General features: G+C 40.7%; 1 protein-coding gene across 4 annotated transcripts in view; it reads right to left on the bottom strand.

The window, feature by feature from the left end:
- Positions 1-13,284: 13,284 nt before the first annotated feature.
- The window catches only part of FGFR2 (fibroblast growth factor receptor 2), an 86,159-nt gene continuing 78,728 nt past the window's right edge, over positions 13,285-20,715 (bottom strand). For all 4 annotated transcript variants that reach the window (XM_075155196.1, XM_075155197.1, XM_075155198.1 and 1 more), the window contains 4 exons: positions 20,512-20,582; positions 18,577-18,714; positions 17,642-17,747; positions 13,285-13,925 (listed from right to left, as the gene is read on the bottom strand). In XM_075155196.1, coding sequence (XP_075011297.1) covers positions 13,761-13,925; positions 17,642-17,747; positions 18,577-18,714; positions 20,512-20,582 — 480 coding nt within the window. In that variant the 3' untranslated portion in view covers positions 13,285-13,760. The remainder of the gene's footprint in view (positions 13,926-17,641; positions 17,748-18,576; positions 18,715-20,511; positions 20,583-20,715) is intronic.

A 20,715-nucleotide genomic window follows, 5' to 3' on the forward strand; every position in this document is an offset into this window, starting at 1 on the left:
AGGAGAACTTTGGCTTGAGCACTGTTTGCATCAACATGGAGGTGGGTCCAGAAAGGTAATCCAGAGCTGCGGTACGTCCTGCTCACACTGAACGTGCTCTGGTACCCAAGGAGATACCTGCTCCATGGCCCTGTACCTGGGTTTGACACGGGGCAGTCAAGGCATCTAAAAACCCTTTGCTGCAGGCCACCTCCACCTCATTTACACAGAAGCCCTGATTCTGGTGTATGAGCACACAGAATCATAGAATCATAGAATCATTAAGGTTGGAAAAGACCTCTAAGATCATCGAGTCCAACCATCAACCCAACACCACCATGCCCACTACACCATGTCCCTAAGCGCCTCATCTACATGTCTTTTAAATACCTCCAGGGATGGGGACTCCACCACTTGCCTGGGCAGCCTGTTCCAAGGCCTGACCACTCTTTCAGTAAAGAAATTTCTCCTAATGTCCAATCTAAACCTCCCCTGGCGCAACTTGAGGCCATTTCCTCTTGTCCTATCGCTTGTTACTTGGGAGAAGAGACCAACCCCCACCTCACTACAACCTCCTTTCAGGTAGTTGTAGAGCGCGATGAGGTCTCCCCTCAGCCTCCTCTTCTCCAGACTAAACACCCCCAGTTCCCTCAGCCGCTCCCCATCAGACTTGTGCTCCAGGCCCTTCACCAGCTTCGTTGCCCTCCTCTGGACACGCTCCAGCACCTCCATGTCCTTCTTGTGGTGAGGGGCCCAAAACTGAACACAGGATTCGAGGTGCGGCCTCACCAGTGCCGAGTACAGGGGCACGATCACCTCCCTGCTCCTGCTGGCCACACTAGTTCTGATACAGGCCAGGATGCCGTTGGCCTTCTTGGCCACCTGGGCACACTGCCAGCTCGTGTTCATGATTTACTCTCAGCTTGGTTTCAGTGGTAATAAAGGATGTGCATGAAGCAAGTATTCAAGCAGTTTGTTGAATTAATGCCAGGATTTTACAGCAGTGCTGTAAGGGAGAGGGAACCTCTCCATGTAGGAGTTTCAGAAAGAGCCCGTTAAAATGAACAAGGCAGATTCCTCTCCGGTCACATCTCCCAAGTTTTATTCCCACAAAATCTATTAGGAAAAAGTGAAGACTGCAGTTCTGAATGCACTAATGAGTTTCAGCCTTTTCTGCAGACATATAGCGTCCACTTGATGGAGGAATTAAAAAGCCAGCAAAAATTAGTTTTGTCTTAAATACCTGAAGCACGAAACAAGTTGCTTATAGCCACTGAAATAATACTGCTGAGAAAGACTAAGCAAAATATGTATATGGAGCATACTTTATCCTCTAATAAATGATTTACAGTACGGTCAGGGTGGAGTGACTTAGAGTAACAGGAGATAACCGTTCCCCTTCTGCATCAAAACATGCTTGCTCCCTCTCTCCTCATGCTCACAGCTGCGACTACCTTAGGATAACTAGATTGTTCAGTAGGAGTTAAAACAAGGACAACTCCTTCAAGCTGGAAGTCTGGTTTATATCCTTAACCATTTAGTTTTGCAACTACACTCGGCTGTTAATGCCTCCTGATCTCGGTTTGCATGCCGGGTTATCAAAAAAAAAACAGCACCAAAACAAAAAGCCCGTCAGTATTGTTAAAGTTGCAGTCATGGCTAAATCACTTTGGATGCCTCTTTAAAATCCCAAAAATCCTCACTAAGTTACTGTATTGCTGCTGACAGAGAGCAGGATGCCTCGTCCAGGCGAGCGCACTGGCTCCTTTTAAACTTCTGAGGTTGCTGACATTCTCGTTGCGTTGTGCGCCAAGTTTGTATTATTCTATCTGTAAATCTGAAAAATGTTTTAGGCATCCAGATATCCTGCTGGTCATAAGTGTAATTTGAAAGTAAACATCCAATGAGAAGGATTTATCTAAAGGCTGCTCCAATACGTTTGCATTAATTTAGAGGTTCTTTGCATGTATCTCTTACAGCCCTGGTGTCAAAATCACATTTTTTTATAAATTCATTTTCCTCTTTTTCTAAAACAAAGTGTTCTACACTATCAAATGGAAGAGCCAGCCTTTTCAGATACAAACAGGAAGCTGCTATGCCGTGTGTGAAGATTACCTCTACCCCGAGAAGGCGATTTCTCCAGGCAATTAATTCCACCCTTATCAATTAGCTCGTGTGATGGAAGGAATTTTATCTAGTTGAAATTGGACAGAGAACTGGTCTGAAAACTTACAACATTTTGCCAACTGAACTCATAGTAGGGAGACTATTGTGCATATCCAAGGTCTCACACTATTTGAATCTTAACAACTTCTCTGACCAAGTATAAATAAAACGGCAAGTTCTTTAATGCTTGTATTAGTTTAATTAGATCTCTGTTTTAGGACAAGTTAAGAGCCAGACTCAACACAGATGAAGGAGTAAGCCCCCATCCAATGAACAAGTCATCCAAAATCTTTCTCTACGGAATACTTTTCAATAAGTCTCATTAGAGGAGCTGAGAAGCTACTAATTTCTCTACTAGAGAGGTCATTATTCAGATATGGCAGTAACGGCAATGATGTTTTGGTAATACATCGAGCTCATCAGAACCCTTCGTAAAACTTGGAAAAAGACAGAGCACTTTTTGTGCTCTCTGGCTATCTGCGAAGCTAAGGGACAGCTGTAAGAGCAGCATACGGTATTGGTCAGAGGAGGCTAAACTCAAGTGGGTCCTTTTCATTGCCTGCCAAAACGGAGCAGCCTTGAAACATTCCTGTAGGAAGAGGAAGATTTAGAAGTGTCTCTCTGAATCCCGCTGTTCCAGCTGCTTCTCAGACTTATGACTTCAAACTACAATCCAGCTGCTGGTATTTTCATTCCAATTAAGTTTTGAGTGTTTTTTAAACAAAATATTTTCATAGAGTGACTATTAAGAGATTTCATCATGAACTGATTTCAAACAACAAATGCTTACTGAATTGCAGAGACCGAGTCCGAGAGATGAAGAAACGTGTGTTTGGAGATTATAAAAATGCTAAAAGGATTTAACTTGGCAAGCAGAAGCCTGAGAGCTCTCTTTGACTCAAGGGATGCCAAAGTATTGAGGGCTGTGGTAAACAGTAATCCAGACCTCCTCTGTAAGCTGTCCATTAATAAGGGACCTGAGGGACACATTATAAAATTAACAATTGGAAAATTTAAAACAAATCCAAAATCCAGCAGAGTGCGTGCAGTGTCCAGGCTATATGGTCAATGCAGTAGCTGTCTTTAGACAATCAAACTGCAGAGGCACTGGAAGTGTTTTTTTCTTTTAAAATAAAATTGAGATTCATTTTTTAGGAGGTAAAGTGGCAGCCAGTAAGGCCAGGATGAAAGCTGCTCGCTCCCGCAGCCAGCAGTGTTGATGTGGGTCAGGCACACGTGACCTGGGGAGCTTTAACAAGGATGGGGGTCCCTTTTAGAGGAAAAAGCAAATGTGGGAGAACACACTTTTACTCCCACCAGCTGCTTCTTCCCCTGACAGTGCTGCTGTAGGCAGAGAAGCTGTGGGTGGTCAGTACTGCAACAGGGAGCAGAGAAGGTGTTCACGGAGAGAAGATGAACCTTACAAGCAATGTTCCTCTCAGGGACTTGGTTTTGGAGCTTCTCCAAAGCCTCCCAGCAGCCCTTCTGGAGACAGCAAACAGCAGGAAAATGCTCTGGGTACAGAGCACCGGTAGCAGCAAGCTGTCGGACTCAGTGGTCCAAGAATCTGATCCAGAATTGGTTCCTATCACACTAAGCTTCAGATACATCATATGCGAATGCTTACCGTATGACACCAGTTGCCACAAGATTCCAGAGAATCCAACATTTTTCTATTAATTACGGGAAAGAAAAATCACTGCAGCGAGGCGGCTCCTTTCCATAACCCCTGACTGCTGCGCCCGCAGCCGTGCGAGCTGGGACACAGCCCGCCTGCCCGCTCCGAGCCATCTTCTGCACAGCTGGGGCATCGTCTTTCCGTGGGGTGGCTGCATGTTTAAAAGCGGTCAACACGTTCCTTTCATGTGGAGTTTCTCTGTAACTAATTATAATCATGAAATGGCCAAGTTCATGGGGGATAAACACACAGTGATAATTTCCTACAGACTCACAGTCCCAGCATTGAAGCGCTCACAGCTATCTAGATGTCCAAGGCCATTCCACCATCAGAAGAAGGTTACTGGTGCGTGACGCACTTTTTCCAAAACAGTGTGCTAAAAACCAAGCATCGCACCCTTCAATATTCTTTGCCTTTTGAAGAATGGCATAAAGTGGGGATTTAGAGATGGAGACAACTTCCTCTGGCACCATAAGAAACTTAATCATGTGGCTACTGGCAAAAGGCCTACTTTTAATGGCATCAAACATACATAGATTTTGCTGAGAGATATCCTTGTTACTTTTTTATGGTGAGTCTTGGGTACTGGCTCCATAGCAGATTCAAACCAGAAGTTGTTCAGATAAAGATGGGATTGTAATGAAAAATAAATATATGAGAATGACTACTGGCCTTTCTTGACTATGAAACACAGAATTGGTGCCACAGAAACTCCAAAAGATTTATTAAGTGACCTAACACATAGATCAAGCGAAAAGACAAAGGCTTATTTTTTTTTTAACTTTGTTTGTTTATTGCTGCAAAAGTTGAGTCCTATCTTCTTTCATTGTCAGAAAACTGCCAGATTTTTTCCATTGGGTTAAAATGTTCTTGGGACATCCCTCCCCCAGTGCGTATAGGAATATATTCTTGATCTCCTATATGAGAAGCAACTCAACACGTGGACTGCATAAGGAGCACAGCCACTAATATCTGAGTATCTTTCCCTTTTCATACTATACGAGGAGCACATACAAATTTACACATGCTTCTAGTTGCAACAGATATAACAACAATATTGACGCTGCATTTGTTAATGTGTGTAACCTCAAGGAATACTAAGCGCTTCTACTCAAAGGATATACAATGGGTGGAAGAATAAAACCTCAAAATGTTTTGGACTCGCTACATGAATATCACAGCTGCTTTGAGGAAAAAAAGTTGCATTCAATAGCAAATAAATATATAAATAAATAAAATTAAGCTATTTCTGCTTGACGGTAGTTTTCTGGAAATCAGTTGCTGGGGTATGGGTGTACATAGAAACACTGTGGAAATCAAGAACGCCAAAGCTATTTAAGAAAGCATTTACAAATTCAGCATGCAACTTCACCATGTTTGTATTGTATCTTTGCTCTTAATTAATGAAGTGGGAATGTTCCCCCCCCCGAAAAGGAACATATTATTCATGACTGCTCTGCCACTCAGAGTGAAAGCAGACTTTGCGCCTGCAAACCATAAAAAATTAGTGACTTACCACTCTGTCATCTGATGCTCCTTCTACCCCCACGCCTACCCCAGGACTGAAAGCAAACCCCTAGATTCTTGTCTTCCCCTTGGCTCTTTATTTCTTAAAAAATACCTTTAGAACTTTGGGGATGTATTTTGAGAGACTGAAAATAACCTGGGAAAACTACTGTCTTTTCTTTGTTTCCACTCCACGCTTCTCGAAGCCCCAGCTCTAATGACGTTTAAAAAGGATTTTGCGAGCAATATCTGGAAACTTCAGCTGAACTGATTGATTGCGTTTAATTGCATTTTGGTTTCATCAACGCAGTACCATAAATCTACCCCTTGTCAAACAGAGGGAGTTGATGAATGGAGCAACGGCTGTCTGCCGTCGAGTTACAAAGAAATCTCAACAAAATATGAAAGTCTTTGAGGATGTATGTTTTTTAACTACTGACGTGGCGTGTGCTCTGGGCTGCGGGTGCGAGGGCAGGAGGTGGAGGAGGCTCCAGCAAGAAAGACGATGAACGCGGTGCTACGAAAAGCAAGGGACTGCTGCCTCTTCCCTTCTCATCTGTCCGCAACGAGTGAAACAAAGCGTACGGAAAACCACAGCAGATTTTTCCTCCTTGTTTATTGCAACACCAAGAATAAAGGGGGTACAGTGCAGATACTACCTAACTGTGAAGCTAACTTACATACGTGGAATAATAGAGGTTACAAGATCCAAGTCCGGATCCAAGTGACATCCTTCATCTTTAGGGCAGTTGGTATCAAAAGAGAGACTAGGCATGAAATTCTGGGGTGATTTCAAGACTTGCCGGAACCACCCTGAATGTAACTGTTTTTTCCCAATTATTAAGCCAGATGAGGATCCACAGAGTATTTGTGAACAATGAAGCAAAAAGTCAAATGAGGAGCAAGCAAAGCGCTGCCAAACACCAAGGGGGGTGTGGGGGGGAAGACATTTTTAACACACAATAAAACCGCTTCTCCTTCAGAATTTTTTCTGGTTAGTAACATTTTTATTGAATCTTCCAGAACCCTGTCATGATTACATCTATTACGTGACTACTGAACATTTAAATGGCATTAGCCTCATGATTTAACAACCTGTAGGGCTGGACCTACAAGAATTCTTGTACAGATCTAGTCTATATAGATAATTAGAGAGAAATATTTTATCTTTACTAAAAAATACTAAAAATGGCTACTGAACATTAACAAACAAACCAATGGATCATACTTCATTGACCAGCTGATAAATAAATATTACATCTCCTCTGACATGAATGAAGTCTTGGATTACATCAGCTGAAGAAGTCCACCATTTGTTATAACAGCTGTCAGGGAACAAGTCTTGGAAATTTTAAATGAGAGGGAAAATAGGAATTTGGAAAAATATATAGGCAAATTTTTATTACTTACAATTCCCTAGCAGAAACCCTTGGTTTTTTTTTTTCCCCAAATCTGTGATGTGAAAAATGCAAATCCTTTTTTTAAAAAATCTTATTTAAAAGTAAATGCAATATAGTCAAGAAAACTGGTAAGAAGAGGGAGTATTCATGAAACAAAACATTTCAGAAAAGTTGGATGCGCCAGGCAAGCTGCGTGCTGGCAGTTTCACTCCAAGCCCATTGGCAGCTCCGCAGGAGATGAGCACGCAGGCATTCGGGTTGGCGGCTTCCTGGAGCTGATGAGGAGAAAATGAACAGTTTCATAAGGAAACGCTTTGAATTAAGAGCCAGCGCCAACTGCGCAACGTTTCTTCTCTCACCTCTTTTCTCGCAGCGTATTGCTCGCTTGTGGCAGACCATCGCTCTCCCTTCAGCTGAAGGCCTCTGCACCCATCTCCTGCACCACCACCACAAAGGTTGCACCGAAAAGGTCCCTCGTCTCCGAACCAACTTTGCAGCAGCAGAAATTGCACGCTGTGGGCTCCCTCCTATCCCCTCCAAAAACAGCTGGTTGAGCAAAGACCAAAGGTACCCTGCTGCCACGGCGCTCAGTTGCTCTCCTCGGGAAACCTCACCGCAGGCCAGCTGCAGGTATGAGTGGTCAGAGTTTCCTCAGGAGCACTGGCACTAACCCTTCGTGGTGGCAAACTCTTCTCAAGTGCTCTTGGCACTTAGGACTTAACACGTAACGCCTGAAATTCAGGCATGATGTAAGAAGATGCAACTCCATTTTCCCCAGCGGTGTCACACCCGCTCTCTCCAGACCTGGATGTAGCCTGCTCTTCCGAATACCCGAACCACCGTCCCCGTGGCAGATCCCTCACTTGCTGAACTTAGCAATACAGCAGTATCCAGCTTTCAGTTTGTGCATCTCTGTGGCAACAAACTTTTGGAAAAGAAAGTACTGTATGCTGCTGAATAGCCCTAAAAAAAAAATCATAGTTGTGCCAGGGAAACACGTCTAGACAAAATATTGCACCTTGGCTACCTTCACTGAGATGTCTTTAAAACAGTCCTTGGCAGTATTGATTTTTTTTTTCCATAAATTGTGATTCACTTTGGTTCCAGTATAATGGGCCATAGATTTCTCCAGACAGCAGTGACACCAGGGCTCTCGTTTGCCGTCCTATTTCTCCACTCTCTCCTTGTTGCCTCAGACAATTCAAAGGCACGATGCCATAGCAGGAGAGATGAGTTGCTCCTCTGCCACAAAGAAATATTAGTCCTCCCTGGAAATCCTTTGAGGCTTTGGAAAAGCTTGCCCAGTAATTCACTATTTCAGGGGAGGCAGCCTGGCCCAGCGCACAGTGCTGGTCGGTGGAAATGGCACCAGGCTCCTCACAAACCCTCCTGAGATGCCGGCTCCTGGCGTCACTCACAGCGGTCTGGTTGTAGGGGTCAATAGCTGGTGTACCAGGAAAAAGCCTGTCAAAACACCGATAGGTGCTCTGAGCAATATAAACATCATCAATACTTAGAAGTGTATTCCTCAAGAAATTCTAGTACTTGGAAAAAACCAGTTCATCAGCCTGAACTGGAAATAAAACATTTTAAAAGTGCAATTATTTGCAGTACTGAGGTGTCACTTTGAGTTAGTCTAACCATTCTGTTTTGAAAAAATCAAAACTCCATTCTTACTTAGACTTTCTCTATTATTTTCTACTATTAAATAATTGCAACATGAAATGACTTCATTTCCTTCTGACAAGATGACTCTGATAGGGTCATGTCATTCTGATAATGTCAAAATACTTTATCTTCTGCAAGGCACTCGTACTTTAGAAAGCTTTTGACCAAACACTGTTTTCCACTGCATAGGAGTTCAATCAGAAAATTTTTGGCCAGCTGTGATAATCAAAAGCAAGCCAGGACCTGACTTTTAAAATCCAAGTGCCTTAATAGAGGGGGATCGTTCTCTTGTTAAATGCATCACTAAATTGACTTTACTGAACAATACATCCCACTGACAACCTCAACATGAGCCAGTGCAGCTTTCCAGAACTCCTCTGCAGACCTGGGTTACCTTTGGCCAATAACGCAGATTTGCAAAATCACAGAAAAGTCTCAGCTGGAAGGGACCCCGGAGATCATCTTGGCCAACCTTGTGTTGAAAGCAGGGCCTTAGATTAGGTTATCCACAGCCCTGTCAAGCCAAGTCTTGAATATCTACAGCCAGGCGGATTCCACTGCTTCTCTAGGCAGCTTATCCCAGTGTTCAAGTGGTCTCACAGTGAAGAAATTGTTTCTAAAATCCAGATAGAAAAACCCTGAAGCAACTGGTGCCTCTTGCCCCTTGTTCTGCCTCCATGCATCCTTGTGAAGGGAATGACTGCCTCCATCTTCTCTCCTTTAGGAGTTTTATGGAAAATTTGGTTAACAGGAGTTTTGCATAGGAAAAAGGGGATAAAAAAATGACTTGCTTCACAACGTGTATTGCATTTGAGCTGCTTGTAACATTCAGGACTCATGGCGATGAAAGCTCAGAAGTACACAGACATATTTACAGGCGCCAAAGGATTGACGGTCTTGCCAAGCACAAGTTGTCGGAGGTAACTTACGCTTCCTCACAACAAATTTATTACATTTACTGTGGAAAAATCAATGAAATATTTTTATAATAATTAGATTAAATTATGCAGATACAGAACTTCCCGATTACAGAATGGACAGATGACCTTTCAAAACCAGGTGTTGGTTGGCTTTTTTTCCCTTCTATGGCTTTTTTTTTCCTTCTATGAATAGCAACCTTTTTGCCTCAGTTTTTCCTTCGAGTATGCTAAGCCACTTAAAAACATCCCAATGAAACTAAAGCATATGAAGGTTTGCTAAAGAACTTGTCTTCTAACAGCTCTTTACCTTTCCTTCACAATAACAATCACATACTGATTCAAGCCGCCACCCTCTGCACATACTTGAAATTTCCCGGATTACGGAAAGTCTCCAAAACTTGCCATTCAGCATCTGCATGACACGAGCTTTCCCATCAAGACTTGAAGGACGGCGGGACACATGACAACGAACTCACGTGACTGCTGGATTTCGCCCACTGTTGAGCCAGAGGTGATCACGTTTGCTCCAACTGGGGGAAAGTCAACGGCACCATGGATACGCTGCTCCTACCACCGATTACTTCTACCTAAAAGGTGTGCCTTTCCACCTAGCCTGGATGGGTCTTGCTCCACCTTCCAGGCATTGGATCTGGAGCTTTTATGGAAGAGACCTTTATTATTAAAAAGTATTTTACTCTAACAGCAGTTTATATACCCTGATCAGGACAACTCTTAACCTTCACTTGGATTAATTAATTACATTGAGATCACTGAATCTTTCACTAAAAAGATCGTCTCCAGAGCTCAGGTTTTCGTAGTTCTTTTCTCAATATCCTTTCAATGGATAGACATGAAAACTACTAGATTTTCTACACAGATTTGCTCATGTTACTTCCAGAAATAAAATCACACGCTTACTTGTCTTTTGACAAATTTGAAACTCAGAACACAGTTCAGCTCTTGCTTTTGTAAAAGCGTAACAAAACAGATATTTGAAGATACCAAACCAATAAAAAAAAGTGACAGAATAGAATCTATCTTCTTATTTGATGGATATAGCCCATGTTAGTTGTTATATTACAGTAAAAAAGTGAAACAAAAACAAATCAGGCAGCATGAACTTCTTTATGGACTTGAGCCATAATAAATTTGGTTTCTATATCCATATTTTCTCATATATTACACAGACTTGATTTGAATCAATACTTAAACAAGAGACAAGAAACAATTACATGCTGCAGGAAACTGATTATACACAGAACTTAATCCTCATTATCCACGTCAATATAAATTCATTTCCTGACATAATGCTATTCTTCATTATTGCTCCTGTTATTAACAGCAACTTTCTTTTTAGATGAGCTAGCAATCCAAATTCCTAACCCCTTCTTCTCATGGAAGAGCCAAAGGTAGGCAGAGCAATAAAGATTATGTCCCCTTCAGACAAATTTCAGTGCTGGATTTTATTTTCTGCTGCCTAATTCCCTCTTGCAACTCCACACAGAGGATGTTCTGCTGCTCCCCAAGAAATGGAGTGCTTCTGTGCCCTGCTCTAGAGCCCCTGTTTTCATAGAAGGAAATTAGTCAGCAGGCAATGGAGAAGAAAGTCTTCAGACAGCAGGAAAGAACAAAAGCTTAATCCAGGTTTACACTATAAAATTAGGAAAAGGGCAGAATATACTTCAGCCAACGTTTGTGAAATTGTGGTCTATCTCCAAGATGCAAATCTAAATCTCTGAGAGTTAAACCAAAAATGAACACAGGAAAAGCAAATAGACTATTTAGAACAAAATCAGGGTAACCAAATAAGTTTACATTATTTAATAGCTCCTTTCCATCACGTTTCTGAGCGTTTACATACTTCTATTTTAAAAAGATATCAAAGTTGCAAAGATGCTTTTAAATTCATTTCAATACAAGAAGAGCAAGATTCAAGATCTTCCAATACCCTTTAAGAGAATCTTAAAATCAGACGTGTGTCATTAAGAATATTGTGGTTTCTGTCAGACAGTAGCTACCATTGCTGCTAATAGTAATAGATGTCATGGGGAAAGAGAACTGTTATTTTTTAGTAAAGCTGGTGGGATTTTTTTCAATCAGCTACTTCCTAGCTGGAAAACATGAATTTTTAACAGGCACTTTTTTAGAAAGTTTCTTGGGATTGCTACGGGATTTCTGGTCAAAGTAGAAAGAGGTGAAAAGAAACCAAAGAACAGTTGGTGCCTGGAACACTTTTACAGCATGTGGTGAAGACCAGGTTCAATAACCCTTTTCTGGCTAACCTGCAACAATAATGTGACCAGGAAGTTCCCATTTCTGTCTCAAGCACTAGCTATTTTGGTGTGTCTTCCTTTTGTTTTCAAGTTAAAACAAAAAACAAAAAACCAAAAAACAAAAAACACCAACACAAAAAAACCTTTTATGCTGTTTCCATGATGACTGAATCTTTCCATCTGTTATGGTTTTTTTTTAAAATTTTCTACAGAAATGGTCCTCCAACCTCTCTAATATGAATGAGAAACCTCACTAATTAAAGGATACAGCCTGACTAAATAAAACCAGAAAATATTTCATGTCTACACTATGAACACTTCAAGCCATTTTCCAGCAAATAGTGTCCCACCCCACAAACACCAAAGATTATGTGTATGTATACTCAAATAACCCATGTTATTCATGAGCAGACATTTTATAAGACAGAGGCAAAAGTATTATTCCTGAAAGAATTGCTTTGTAATATAGGATCTACGATAAGGTCAAAAGGAAGCATTTCTGGACGTGTTCCATCACTTGATGTTCAGGAAACCATTTTGTATGACACAAAGGATTAGGAAAAATAAGCTGCATGACATTTATTTTGTAATTTTAACATTAATATCTGTAGAAACATTTTATTGTCAGTACAAAAGTTAACAGATTTTAATACTTCTTTTACCCAATTTTTTTTTTTTTTAAAAAAAAAAAAACACCACCACATAAAACGGTGTAATTTGCATTCATATTGCATGGCCATATCAGTGTGAGTGTTCTGAAAGTAAAAACACAAGACTTCCGTACAAAGATACAAACAACAGTGATATTTTAGCAGAGGCCAGTGCTATACCTACTGTTATGGAATGGATCAGAAGGAAATACTGGAGTCAGCATGAATTAATCCCTTAAAAAGATGCTGATATTCCTATGGCAAGTTGTCATTATAAACAACTTCTCTCTTTTTAACTTAAGTTACAATAGAGGGATAGTCTAAAAGGCAAAAGATCCAGGCCAGATGATCTGGAACCTATTATCCAACTCAGGGAAGAGACTTGTAGTTAATTTGATGCATGTGCAACTCAGGGTAGAAGCTCAGCTCCTTTTAGAGCAGTACGTTCTGCTACGGTTATAGACAAGTTCACGTCTTTTCTTACTTTAGGAACCCTCTTCAATATTTTCTTCCGTTTTGTGTGTGTGTGTGGAATGATTCTGCTTTTTGGCCATGGGAAACGTTGCTACAGAGTTAAATTGTTAAAGTGACAGCTGTTGAGAATAAAAGACTTTCTTGTTAAAGGATTTGGTTTTGATAAGAATAATCATCTGACACTGCAGTTTTTAAACACAAATAAATCAAAAGTTTAATTCCCCAAAATTAGTTATATACTGTAAATATTTCTTTTTTTTAAAGATCTGAAAACTAGTAAAGTCTGAGCAATATATCTACTAGTTCTCTGTGCTGCCTGCATAGAAATGCCATTTAAATTACAAAAACACAACAACCCTATAAACGATTAACTGTTTTGTACATTACCAATTAGTTAATAAATTAATGATATACCATTTTCCCTGAAAGCAAAGTATTTTCCACCTTTGGATGGTGAAAATTAAGAAATTCTGTGTAAGAACAGCATTTAGCAAATAGCTGTTAAAAAAGAGACTAATTTGCTAGGTGGATTGGGACATCCATTTTTAAATCAATACAAAAAATAATTCATTGTAAATATATATAATATATATTTATACATATTTTGAATATATTTACATACATCCAGCACCTATATACTGCATTTGTGCTCTGTAAGTGTGTGCCAACATATATTTTCTCCAAATATTACAAAATAAACAAGAAAGGCAGACCCAGAGTTTGCCTCAAGTCCAACTGGTCCATTGTACAAACAAAGTCTGTTGCAGCTTACAGGAAGCCAGAAAACTGATAGTGACGGGTATCTAGACACAGCTCATAAACATTCTTCTTTGTTGGGAATATTTAAAAGTTGCAAATTATGAGATTCTTTATGTAGGTTCTGACTGCTTTCCTCCAAGTTTGTTTTTTTTTTTTTTTGCCTTTTTTTTTCTTCCATATTTCATATGTACAAGCAGAAACGTTAAGGTCCTGGAGAAAAGATTTTGTGTTGTATATGGTAGGTAGCGTGATGTTCTTGTTTCTTTATTCCTCTGTATGATTTCTTTTCATGTTTTAACACTTCCATTCATGTGTTGGTACTTGGGAAGACAAGGTTCATAAGGCATTGGATCGGGAGAAAAAACAGAGTCATCACCTGAAGAACACGAACTCCTCGTGTCAGGGTAACTAGGTGAATACTGTTCGAGAGGTCCACTGAGGTCCAGATACTCCTACGACAAAAGAAACAAGTTGCAATTTTAGACAGTGAGTAAAACTGACAGTAACATGTTACCACCGCTCTGATTTGGCTTGATTATGTAGTGGGTAAAAGAACAGTTTAAAAATGACACTCATCTCTGTAACGCAACTGCATTCAAAACTGCCTGTTGCTTAAATATCTTATAAAATAAGCAGTTTGAATAGAGAAAGAAAAACCAAACCAATAACACGGTACTTTTCTGAAGTCCAACATCACCAGCGTTAGCCGCGTCAGTGGAAATAAACATGCCAACCACATCAAAAGAGGACTTTTCACTCGCAATGATAAAAACGAAATTTCATCCTAAATAGAACCATTTTTCTTTAGCACATGGTAATGATTTGGAGAGGGAAAGACACTTCCAACTTTATATTCCTTTGGTCAGTTTGAATATCTGTTTTATATTCTGTGATATTAAATTTGTGTTTAAACATGCAGTGGCATACGTGCAAAAAAGAACTGAAAGGAAAACAAAATTAAATTCACTAGATTTGGGTTTTTTACACTACATATTCGTGTGTGTGTGCATGTGTGCGTGTGTCTGTGTCCCAGAGTAGCCATGACCGAAGCAGTCATTAAAAAAGGAAATAATATCTGCTGAATCCAAGTTTTGGGTTAAGGCTCTTTCGCTAGAAACAACAGTTTTGGCAGGAGAATAAAGTTATTTTTCCCCTTGAAATGTTCCTTCTCTTTCAACTTCTAAAGGCAGCTGCATTCATTTAAATGCAATCTCTTCATTTGCTAAACCACAAGTTATGATCGTACTGATGAGACAAGTCTTCCACCTCAGTCAGTATTTTATGCTGCTGTGCTTAGGTTTGGGGTAATTTAGTTCTTCGGTTAACATATTTTCTTAAGTCTGAAATTCAATCATTACCATATTATAGTTAAAAAATGGTTACCATTTTAAAAGAGGGGGGGAATGTAAGTTTTATAATGTCGACAAATACGGTAGGCAGCAAGAGAAGGCAGTTTGGATCTATGATTACTGCCTATCTCGCTGCCTAGGCTTTTAAAATATCCACAAGGACAATCTTGAGCCTTATTTATACATTAGCAAACCAGTCCTATGTGACCAGAAATAATCAACCACTTTCTAGACAGAAGAAAGTATTCCAGTATTTGAAGAAACAGGCTAGATACAATTCAGTTATGAATTCAGTATTGAAGGCGGTATCCGTATCCCCTCTCCAGCCTCCTTATCCAATGTCAAGGGCCAGAGTCACACAAAGGGGCATAAGAAGTTTCCAGGATCGGGATGGTTCCTGGTGTTGATATAACCACACAGCCATGAGGCTCACCCTTGGTGACTTCTGCTGATGCGGATCAGGGAAACATTGCAGGCTGCTCTGGGACACATGGGGAATAGGGTCTTTGGGGGCAAAAAAAAGAAAACAAACAACTCCCCCAAAAAACAAAAGACCAACAAAAAAAAACAACAGGTGATGATTCAGCATGGAGAGGAGCAAAACATTACCATTTAAGCAGAAATAATTACTTGCAAATGCAGAAGATGATACTATTGGCTGCCCTAGCAATTTTTTGAGATGTTGGGCAAACCAGGCTGACCCTGCATCAACAGTGTCGTTTCAGGGGGAAAGGGAAAATGCCGCTGGAGCGGATAAGCAGAAGTATTGTCAGACTGACACCTGAAGGACCCACACTTCAGGAAAACTGTGCAGATTACACAAAACCAGAGGTCTCAAAATCACAAGCTATGGAGGAAAATGGGACACGCTGGAGTTCTCGAGAGACGCTGAGTGAGAACATGACAGGTTTTCAGGAACATAACATGTGCTGCAAAGACAAGTGAAATAATTTGCTTTCTTCGTCCAGGGTAAATAGGACAAAAAGCAATATCTTATGTTGAAAGATTAGAGATTAGGAAAAACTTTCAAGAAGTAAGACTAATGAAACAAAGCAATCAACTGTCAAGGGGTGATGCGGAAATACAGCAGTGGAGATCTTTAAGGACAAGTTACATAAACATCTGTCAGGAATGACAAACGTACAGTGGATCCTGCTGTAGGCCGATCAGATGGACTGGATGTGCTCCTGAGCTTTTTCCAGCCGTTTTTCCTATGATTCTAGTCTAAAGTAATTTACATAACCCTAAAGGCCTTTTCAGGTTACCTTTGAGATCATTCCAGGTCCATGAGCAGCACAGAATTGGGAAGGCAAGATGGTTAAACACACACAAAAAAGAAAGCAATATCCTTTCCCAGGCTCAGAATTGCAGCCCAGAACCTCCCTCTTGAATTTGCAAACGCATATCCAGGCCAAGCCACCCAGCATTCCGCAGTGGCAGCCAGCCCACCTCCAACCGGTCTTGTGAAATCATATATAAATTAGGCAGGAAAAGATGCAGTCAGTACTGGAGGAGGGGAAAATGGTAACGGTACGCAGAGCTGTGTTACCGACTCCGTGGGGAGCACATATTCCCGCCTCATCTCTGAGCTATCCCTGAAGGTGCCAGTTCTTAGAGTAAACCTTACAAAACAGAATGCAGATAAATTTGTAGCTGCTACTGAAGCCAAAATCTTTTTCAACGAGATCTACTGGGCAAATGATTATCATAAAAAACAGCATCTCTTTACTCAGGTTCTCCTGTCATCTCTATTGCATACAGCCTTTCCTAATGCTGCTTAATAATCCGTTTTTTATTTCTCAGACAATTCTGAAAAATTAGAAAGTAATGTTGAGGACCAATATAAAGCGATCCAAATCTTTTTTTCTACCCTTCTTCCCCCTTATAAAGAAGTGCTAAAATCATAGCAAATCTGAAAAATTTATTTTGAAATGGTCAAAACAGGTTGTTGCAACCCTCAGTAAGGGTTTTGTTCTTTTTTTTCCTCCCATTATGCACATCATTTCTCAGAAATGATAGGAATTTGTAAAATATTTCTGGGACACCAAGCATTTTCTCTCAAAAGAAGTTTCCACCAAAAGAATCAACGTTTCCATCACTTGCAATCTTCCTCAAAGGTGCATGCGATTTAGTGATAAGAGAACTGATTCCTGTGTGAATACCCTAATCAGCGTGCTCCTCACTAAAACTAATAATATCTCAGACCTCTGAAAGAATGCTCTTCAAATAAAACCTTTTTGCATTCATATATCCCAACCTGAAGCAGTGTTAGGCAGGACCTTTGGATAATTGGATGGCTGTTCGCGCGTTCCCCGTGGGTCCTCGTTCCCTCCACAGAGAGCTACTTCAGTGAACCTAATTCACTCTCAGTCATATAATCTGAAATCTACCATTGACGATTTCTCCTCTTCTGACCTAGATATCATGCCTGGGAATCAAACCGAGCCGATAAATGAAAAACACCATGAACTGTACATCTCTCCTTCACATGACACTCATGTTGAAACATAAACATTGCCTCTCAACCTGCCACATGTAGTCCCTCAATACTGGTGTGCTAAAAACATCAAAAGATGCAATGAGAAATAAACAAAAACACTTTAAAGATGTGTTTCTGTTTAGTTACATAAATCAAGGCATAATGGCAAGAAACCGAGGATTTCATAGGACACATAGTTTAGCTGCGTGTAACCTCAGAGGACAACGACAAACAGAACAAGAAGAGAACTGGAGCAGGATTTCATAATTGAATAAATTCCATCTGCCTCCTGAACCATTTGTCCTGCTCAGCAGCTTATGGAGGGAAACAATTTACCTACCTCATTAGTTGTGAGAGTGAGAATCCGATCCAAGTCTTCTACCAACTGTTTAAAAGTTGGTCTCTGTGAAGGCACAGCATGCCAGCAATCTCTCATCATCATATAGCTGTAAGAAATACACATTTTCTTGGCTTAATTAAAATCACACGTCCTTCTCGTAAACCTTTTCATACACAGTCAATGTTCTTCATCACAAGTAAAGCAGCGAGCACCCACAGCCCTACACATGGACCCCTGACTTTCCCAAAATTGCACAATACTCTCACTTCCCTCAAAGGTGCATTTCTATTCCTGTCTCTCCCTTGCCCAGTGTCTAAATGATCTTTTTGTGGACCTGATTCTGTAGCCTTCTGTCCCAGGAATTTCAATGGTATTAAATTACACATGCTCAAATATTTTTGCATGTTAGGGATTGCAGTCTTTGTGAAGTGAAGAAATTAAAATGGGAAAAAAAATTTTAAATAGTTAAGGGCTATACTGAAATATCAGAAAGGGAAAACACTCCCCCTTCATCACCAGGAGATAATGCTGTGTTAACGCAGAAGTTCCCAGATGTATTTTGTTGTGTACAAAATCAGCCTGATGCACCTTACGTATGATTAGTGGTATGCGTGCCATTTAGGAATCCTCATGTTAATGAGATTAAAATAAAACAGATATGGGTGTAAAAACACTGACGAAGACTGGCTTGTAGATGATCTCTTCTCTTTTCAGTGGGACCACAGCAGGGTGTGTAAAGAAGTATCCTCTGTCAAACATTTCCTGAAGACCTCTTCATACCTTTTCTTTACACATATACGCACAAACACATGTATCCACAATTTTAGAGCCAAGCAATTCTGAAAATGTTTGATTCTGGCAGCGGTAGCATTAACCATGTGAATTCAGTACAGTTTGTGCCCTTCCATCCTCGTACAGCAAATAAGGGTCCTTACAGTTCATTGGTGCAGTTGGCAGGTTTATCCATTCGGTGCCCTTCTTTAAGCAGCTTAAAAAGTTCCTCCACGGGGATTCCTGGGTAGGGCGATCCTCCTAACGTGAAGATCTCCCACATTAACACACCAAATGACCAACTACGAATCAAAGAGAAAACTGCATTAGAAGATCTGCCTTACTGCTGAAAACAGAGATGTGTCTGCGGCAGACGCAGTGACTGCCGATCCCTCTCAGGAGATGCTTAAATCGGCATCTGCCCAACCCTGCCCGCTCTGAGCAGGACATCAATCTATGAAGTGCATGGGTAGCAATAGGGACTGACCCGAGCATGTTCTCAAACACGCTCTTCGCCTTTGTCTGGTGTGCTCCGAGCACCCGAGTTTCCAAGGCTACTGCAAAGAACTGCGTCTTCACAGCTTAATTATTTACAGAACACTCACAGCTGAGCTGGTTTGCAATTATGTGGCGGGATATTGTGGAAAAAGCAGGCTGTTCAAAACAAAAATATTTTCATCATTCTGCTCTTTTTTTTTTTTTTTTTAATTTCTGTTAGGAAAAGAAGTAGGATTTAAAGCCAGTTTTCCTGCCTGCTTGCCACCTCCGCCAGAGCCTGCCTCATCACGCCTTGCTGGCAACCTAGGGCTCTTTGGCAGGCAACTTTGCCAGGTGAGCAACAGCACACAGCTTGCACCGGCTCCCGAGCTCCTCTGCAGCTCTCCTAGATTTGCAGCAGTGTATTTTAGTAAACTGTTTGCACAAACTTACAATAATATTATCTTTACCCGTCTTCAAAGCCACCATGGGGCCAAGAGCCTCCAAGTTCCAGCACTCGTGCTCCTTGGCTGCTAAGGAGCTCAGACTGACTTTCAGTCCTGAACCAGTGGTTTATTTCACATTCACCTAAATATTTTGCCAAGATGTTATTTTAAAACAAAAGTTTGGTCCACCCTTAACCTGTGTATATATTTTCCTTCGTAAATAATGTAAAGGTTGCAGAAAAAGCCTCAGTAAATGCTTTTCTTAAGGAGAGCACAGCTCGGAAGTGCACCCAGGTTAAAGAAAGAGGAGATACCTCTTATTTTCTCCACTGTCCTTTTTCTTTTTAACCCTGCACTGACATGCATAACCTTTTACACCTGTGCTGGGAAGCATCCAGCCCTTTACAGTTAACAGCTTCTCTTGGAGAAATAAAAAACCCTGTAAGATCTTCATCTGCACTGCATAAAAAATACACATCTACTTCAAGCACAATGCACACGAGTACAGAAGATGGGCCTAGGAAACTGTAATAGGAAGCAGAATAAATGCCGAGCGGTTGCATCAGCCAGCGGCTCTGTGCACAGATTAAAAGATTTTGAAGTGTCAGAGTCCAATGATTTCCTACTACACGTGAAGTACTGCTGGGAAGCAACAACACTTCTAAAAACCAGAGAATGCTTTTCTGGTATATCCAGCCTATGTTTTATTATTCCTAATCTTAGCACAAATTTTTATATGAAATTTTCAGGAACTTTCCTTTCTTTCTTTTCTCTCTCTCTTTTTTTCTTCCCCCCCTTTTTTTTTTTAAACCTGAAGGAAGTCCAGAGTATGTCAAAAGCCAAGCAAATTAGATAGACTCTTTGTAGCTGCACATCCGTAAATAAGTTCAAGGGGGGAAACTTCCGCACTGACAGAAGGAGGTTAGCATTTTCCACCTTTCATGTGCTTTGAAGCTGGGCAGATTAGTAACAGAGCACTGGTTAGCAGTCTACCATAAAATCCTCACTTTCTAAGGGCAAGTCCTGTTCCATCTATTAATATGTGAAACAGAATGAAAACACTTAGAGGTAAAGGACACAGGAAAATACATTTTAAATATCCCAAACTTTAACAAATAGAAACCAAAACAACCCTCCTTCCCACCCCCAGAACCCCGTTCAAGTAAGGCCACTTACACATCACTTTGATGCGTGTAAACTCTGTCAAACAGAGCTTCTGGAGCCATCCACTTTACTGGAAGCCGTCCCTGTAGGTTTAGAGGGGAAGGGAAGAAAAATTAAAGTGGTAGAAATTTACTGGATGATTTCAACACCAATTTTTTTAAAAGATTAATCAATTCTCAGAGAACAATCTGCTAACGCAAATCAGCACATAATTTA

Source organism: Calonectris borealis, chromosome 7 (genome assembly GCF_964195595.1).
Source record: "Calonectris borealis chromosome 7, bCalBor7.hap1.2, whole genome shotgun sequence".
NCBI classification, from domain to species: domain Eukaryota; kingdom Metazoa; phylum Chordata; class Aves; order Procellariiformes; family Procellariidae; genus Calonectris; species Calonectris borealis.